This window comes from Mustelus asterias, chromosome 9, assembly GCF_964213995.1.
Source record: "Mustelus asterias chromosome 9, sMusAst1.hap1.1, whole genome shotgun sequence".
NCBI classification, from domain to species: Eukaryota; Metazoa; Chordata; class Chondrichthyes; order Carcharhiniformes; family Triakidae; genus Mustelus; species Mustelus asterias.
Genome location: NC_135809.1, coordinates 122,039,208 through 122,046,071, shown reverse-complemented (window position 1 = coordinate 122,046,071; position 6,864 = coordinate 122,039,208). Strand labels below are relative to the sequence as shown.

At 41.8% G+C, this 6,864-nt stretch overlaps 1 protein-coding gene across 1 annotated transcript; it reads right to left on the bottom strand.

Moving 5' to 3' along the window:
• Nucleotides 1-3,583: 3,583 nt before the first annotated feature.
• fgf4 (fibroblast growth factor 4) lies at nt 3,584-6,317 on the bottom strand. The gene is made up of 3 exons (XM_078221400.1): nt 6,011-6,317; nt 4,988-5,091; nt 3,584-3,760 (listed from the first exon to the last, which is right to left on the bottom strand). The coding sequence occupies exons 1-3, from the start codon at nt 6,315-6,317 to the stop codon at nt 3,584-3,586; spliced, it is 588 nt and encodes a 195-aa protein (XP_078077526.1).
• Between the last annotated feature and the right edge of the window lie 547 nt (nt 6,318-6,864).

Below are 6,864 nucleotides of genomic sequence, written 5' to 3'. Positions count from 1 at the left end.
AAAGAAATGGGGTGGTGCAAGAGGCAGGAGGGCATGGATGGGTGGTGGTAGGAGGAAGCATGTGCACAAGATCAAAGAGGCATTTGAAAACCATTGGCTTCATTCTGTGCACATTTTAGCCAATTAAGTTAACCATCTACCATTGCACTAAATGATAATAGTATTACAGCAGGGAGATGCAAACTAATAAATCCATTAAAGTTTCATATGTTTCAATTGTGTTGTAAAATAATGTACTGTGTGTTTTTCGGAAGGAATGGTGTGTTATTAATTATTGCTAGTGTCTTTATGGGCAGTGTCTTTGCCCATAAAACGTGAAGGAAATGCAAATATATCTATCCATCTGTCATGGTTTAATTTAAAGAAGTGTCCAGATTTGCATTTTGTTTTGCCATTTTCTACCTTATTCACCTGCGTAAGATCACCCTTCCATTGCCTTCTTTCAAAGCGGAAAAACCCCAAGTTTCTCCATTCCTTCCTCAATGATCCAGGCTTCTGCATTCTCCTGGTTATTTTCAGGACTGTCTCCAACATTTCAGTGTCTCCTTTGCATCACAGTCACCAGAACTTATAATAGATACAACAGGAAACAACACATTGAAATATAGAAAGAAAATGTCTTATAACTTGGGCACTCTTGTTCTTTATCCGCTTCAAAATTACCCTTAGAATCTGTGAATGTGAGTCATATCAATAACAACACAATTTCAGAAAAATACTTTAAAATTACTTTTAATTCATACACTGACACAGGTAAAAGATAAGCTTTCATTTATATAATTCCTTCCAATGTGCACAGCACATACAACACAATATTAAACATCAGCTGTATAAAACTACAGGCACATTCCGACAGATTTAACGCTTAAATATCATATGACAACCATATCAAGTAATACTTTAAAAGCTCAATGCCTATACATCCCAAGGCATAATTAACAGGGACCTACAAGGCAACTGGCCAGTCTCATCAGTTGAACCAACTTTGTTTTCACTGACCCACTGCTGTACCAAGTATCTGTTCAAAATGCTGTGTTAACCTTGACCCAATCCAAAATAGCAGCATGGAAACGGAATATTAGTTGATAGAAAAAATGTGCAGGTTCTGCAACAGCGTGGGTTCAGCTATCATTTTGCAAACTGTAAAAAATACAACTATATAGTACTAAGTGTAATGTGCATGGGAATATTACCACAGTGCTAATTCTGTCTGAAAGCAAGAATTGTACACTAACTCTTCCTGTAAACGTGGAATAAATTAAATATCGACATGAAAGTGGCACAAACTAAATATTCAAATGAGAACATAAGGGTCTATGTACCCAACAAATTAATCCATCATTTACCCTCACAAATGCTTTTGAACCTGTTCTGCACTTTCAGAACTTTTATATTCAAATTTCCAGTCTTATATTGTTGACTCCTTTGACTCTGACTCATTGCTAAGTGAATTAATTATCTCCTTTATTCATTTGCTTCTTGTCCATGTACCCTACAAGATTCTCTCTCCCCTTGCCTCGGTTGTGGTTTGAACCTCAGGTTGACTTTGGCTGTGCCAATGCAGAATGCCAACTTCATTCAATGCCATATTGAGCAAATTGAAAACGTTGTGTGCCCTCTAACAAGTAACAGATATTTTATGCCCCAGGATGATGACAGTGATTCAAATTACACATAAAGAGTATCGGAAGGAATACAGAACGCCGGTAATAACACTCACAAAAACATTCGCACACCGCCAACCCCCACTGAGGGTTAAAGCCGAGGATCAGAAATTGATGTTTTTAACATGCAGGACCTCTTAAAAGAAAAAGAAAACAGAAGGAGGAGAGTGAACCTAGACCTGGCAAGATTTTTCTTTCTAATCTGACTGAACGTTTTGGTTCTGAGCAGCGTTCTTCCTCAAGGTCACCCGAACAGTTAGTGCCCTTAAAAGTTCTAGTCAAACTAATAGCAGCTTCTGAAAAGGAATGTTGGATACGGAACTGAACTTTCTGTTATCGTCGGATTCATTAAGTGTCAAACCTAGGAATTATGGTCCCCCCCCCCCCCCCCAAACCCAGAAAATACCCCCCCCCCTCCCATCATAGCAGCAAAGAGCAGAGCACAAGACTTCTTTAAACAAGGGCCTTAGAATTTCTGTATGCAGTTAGTGGCAGCCCCCATCTGGAATACGTAACTGGACCCCCCCCACCCCCAACTTCACCACATGACTGACTAGTATTTGTTTCTTTATATGTTTTACCAAGAATAAAGGTCTGAAAAGGATTTCTTCACTCTCTCCTCCCCGCACCTATTGTCTGAATTTAAAAAAATTGTGCTGCTGTTTTCTTTTACTTGGAGGTGCTGAGGTTCGGTTTGAAAAAATATATAAAGAAAATATAGGGTTACGCAATGACTATATAGTGCAGTCTAACAGCTGTCTGCAAATATTTTCACCATGATTATCCCTACTAAAAGTAAATCACTGGGTAAAGATAGCTCAAACGTGACAAGGCTCAACTAGGATGCAATAGACGCCCTACTGGCTACTTTTGGCTACATATGGTCGCATGTTGACTTAAGATCACCAACAATATTTCAGGGGCCAAGTCGCAGTCCCGAATTACTGTGCAGCTTTTGTGAGGAGACTGTTTTATTCAGGGTTCTTAAAATGAGGTAGATAATTTTTGAATTAAGGAATGGAAAACTATAAGAAAGCAGCATCTCCTCCACAATGTTGCCTATGTTATTTTTTAAATGTTCAAGAGTCGTCGCAGATATCTTGGTATCTTGTAGAGGATTATTAGTAGGGGTTTCGTGCCTGCTGTGCATTATATAGGCGACAACATATTGGGTCTAAATCACGTTATTCTTTCAGGCGCCACAAATAGGGCTGCAAAAGTTCCTTTCAAAGCATATGGTCACTTACAATGTTAAAATGTCGGAGCCTCTAGGTAGGTTAAGGATAACTCCTGACCTGAAGATCTGACAAAGATTGACTGCAGGAGGGTTCAGAGTTCAGCAGCAGCAGATCTAAAAACAGATTGGTGGGTTAGTACTTCAACACTGTACTTTCCGTCCCAGAAGTGGACGGATTCCATTGAAATTACACAGCCACACCACACAAAGGAGGTCAGATACCGAGCATTGTTACCAGGAGACATACAAAAATTGACAAGATTTACCAAACCTCGTGGGTGAAGACTAAGACTCTTGTACTTTTGTGGAACAAACACGGATCTCCACTAACGCCAGATTATTCAAAACAGTGCAAACCCATTGTCTAAAGGAATTCAGATTCACGTTTAAAACATGTGATAGCAGCACACCTGTGACAAATGCTAAAACACACACACACACACGATGCACCATATACCGCACAACGCGGAACAACGTTTGCAGAAATATAAAATCAGCAAAACTATAAATAAACCTTCTGAGCAAAATATACATACTTAAATATTTAGTCACAATTAATTTAAATATACGATAGACCTACTCATCTTGCATAAAGCTTTCCTGAAAGTGCACCGACTTGTGGTTCAGCCCCCAACCCACAATTAGTCTTCCCTCCTGAGATAATGTCTGAGGCGACCACCTCTCAGATTCTCGGTAGAAAGTGAGTCATTGTCATGATGGGAGACACTTTGTTTCCCTTCTTTGTTTTGCCATTCTTGCTTAACGCCATATACATGTTCGGGTATGCGTTGGACTCGTAGGCGTTGTAATTATTGGGTAGGAGTATTTCGTTGAATTTGCATTCATCATTGTAGTATGCCTGGAACGTAAAGAAGACAAGTTCTCTTTAGTGGGGATTTTGCGGCGGCTTAATACACTATTGCAAAAACACGGATGTTCAATTCATTTATTCTGCGAGGGTGCATCTTCGGGAAAGTTGGACAGGAGCAACCACACACACACACACAGTGATGTCAACACCGATTGGAGACATGGAGACACTTTTGCAACACATGTGGAAAAGGACCCAGACTGTTGATCTGCCAAAACTTTCGCACGTATAGTTTCCTTGCGAGTTTACACTGCTTAGGTTCATCGTTACCACTCATTTTCATGAATCAATTGAAAGTATGCTGGAAAAGTTGGTTGGTTTTGAATTACATGAACCAAGCAATGAGGTGGACATGGACAATCGCATCCCCCCTCCCCTCCCATCGGAAGCTACCCAATTCCCAGCAGCCCCTTGGGGAGTTGTTAGCCCCTTTTCCAATCCCCTTGACTCTCAGTATTTCTTCAGCATATGTATTTACCTACGATCTTGTAGTTTCTATGAGAGCACCCCTTAAGTGAAGTTCATGGCCATTTCAAGTGTTGTGCTTTAGCTGAGGTGTGCATATACAAAAAAATGCTATGGGCATTGCTGTCTCTTAGTACTTAGCAAATTTAATTAGCCTTAAAGCTCTGATACTGTACAAGAGATAGGTATCTGGACGTGTTTAGTTGAAGTAAGTTAAACAAGAATCTCCTAGTGATGAACTTTTTTTGACTCAGAGGAAATGTCCTAACTATAAGTGGGTGGGTGAAACGTAGCAAGTTGCCACATTTGGAAAAACGCTATTGCTACAAGTTGTTTTTCTAACATTCCGGTAACAAGCAAAGTGTGGTGCAAGATTTTGGAAGGAGATTTGATTACAGTCACAATTCTGGGGAACAAAGCTCGATATGTTGGAAGACTGGACAATATGGGTGGTCCACTTTGACTGATCCTATTTTACATTGGGAAGGACAGTAGGTGCATGTGCTGGCTGGCAATGTAAAGAATGGAATGCACTTGAAAGACGGGCTAGCTGATCCACGGCAGCAGCATATATCTATAGTTCACCCTCCCCACACAATAAAACATATACAGCATTTCAAAACTGCAGTTCTTGTCAAATGCCAATCTAACAGACCTTCAAAGTGTCGTCTTAAGTATACACTCGCATGTCATCAGCTAGTGATATGAACCATCTAGCAGACTGACGCACAATAACTCGTTTGTACTTACAGTTCCATAGAGTTTGCCTTTGTTATTCATGGCCACAAAAAGCCCACTGCTGACACCCAGAAGGCTGACGACTCCCCTCTCCACGGGAGAAATTTCTAAAAGACCTATGCACGGCGAAAAGGAGAAACATGTCAAAGAGTTTCCCGCCTCACACCCCAACCAAACCACAATCTGTTAGTTAGAGGAGGCGTTTTGATCTTGTGACAACAATATCGCGCGATGAAAAAAAACTGCGGCGCGTTGCAAATGCTTTAGGTTTGCATCAAGGCTCAGATGTCGAGGCGGCGGGCGGGGGGGGGGGGGGGGGGAAGAAAAGACACCTGATTTCATCTCGACATCCGAAAAAGAACATACACACAATATCGCTCAGAGCGATTTCGGTTTAGAAATGGGCGGCGTTAGGAGTTTAAGCAAGCGGATGATTAGGGTAATGCGTTGCATCAGGAACGCAGACATGGCAACATTCCCAGGTACACGGTGAGCTGACAGCAACTTGTAAGGAAGTGTATTTTCTGCCACTTTTAGGGTCGTTAGGGACCCTCTCTCCTCACACATTTCAGGACAGCGGCGTGGTTTAGCCTAAGCCTCCCAGTGGCATCAAAAGTCAACCAGCAAACTGCACCTCGTAGCCTCGAAGCAAGAATGTAATAACCCAAAAAGCACAGGTTGAAACTCATGATCGGGGGCACTTGTTGCGATCTGACAAGTTATTTGGCTGAGAGTTACCCTGACATGTTTGCAATAAAATGGGAATGACTTGTTCTTATCCTCTTCCCTTCGCGTTAGAGAAACTTATGCTATAATGTTAGACTATCAAAGGCAAGCTGTCGTGTGAACTCCAATGGCCAATATATCTTGGACACACACTAGATGCATCAGAGAAAAATAGTGATCTTTCCATGAATCCATCTCAAATGAAACCCGGGTGTAATCTCCCTCAGAGAATTTATATATTATATAGGATATTAGTTATATATGAATGGGTATGCGGCAACTTCTAGTGGTAAAGGGGTCAGTACTTACTGTACCGGTCCTCGTTGTGTATTCCATTTATCCTTCCATCCGGTAACACTTGAAGGTGAAACCCGATGCCCACATTGCAGTAAAGCCGTCGCAGCCTTTTGATGCCCAGCAAGTAGTCAGTCTCCCGGCTGATCTCCTTCCTCTCCCCCGGGATTCGAGGCATGGAGCGGGACAAGAGGGTCTCCCATCTGCGCTCCAGGGTGGCATTGGGCTGGGCAGAGAGAGGGGCACAGCGCACCAAGGCAGACACCAGTCCAAGGAGCAGGATTGGCAAGGAGGCCGGTTGAACTGTTGTCTTGCAGAACATCCTGATCAACATGGGCACACGTGGTTGGGAATCGATTGCACTAAAAATAATTCGACTCTAGCTCCACTTTCTCGCTTTATTTTGGGCGCGCATTAAAAAAAGCGACGAGTGCTCAGCGTGTAGATGAGGTGCTCTGGATATCTGCGGGCTGCATTGGAGCCTCCTGTCCTCAAGAAGCGGCTTAAGGAAGTTTATTTGAACTTGCAATCCGCGTCAAATGAGCAATCTTAGAGCCAAAGGAGAGCTCTCTGTGAAGTCTTCTTCCTCTGACAGTACAGCCATACCGACTCCCCCTAACCACGATATTTATATCCATCTGCATGCTTACCTATTACATCACCACCTACTGCACTTTACGCTCATTGAATCCAACTTACTGAATTCGCATCATCGACAGTGTCATGTGCCAAATGTTTAGACTGCAGAAACTTGTTTTGAAATTAACTTTCAGAACTTTAGTGCATTTACGTAGATATGTTTGTGAAGAATCTATGTGAGAAGCATCTAAAGGCAATATATAGATATCTATATATGGATATATATAACT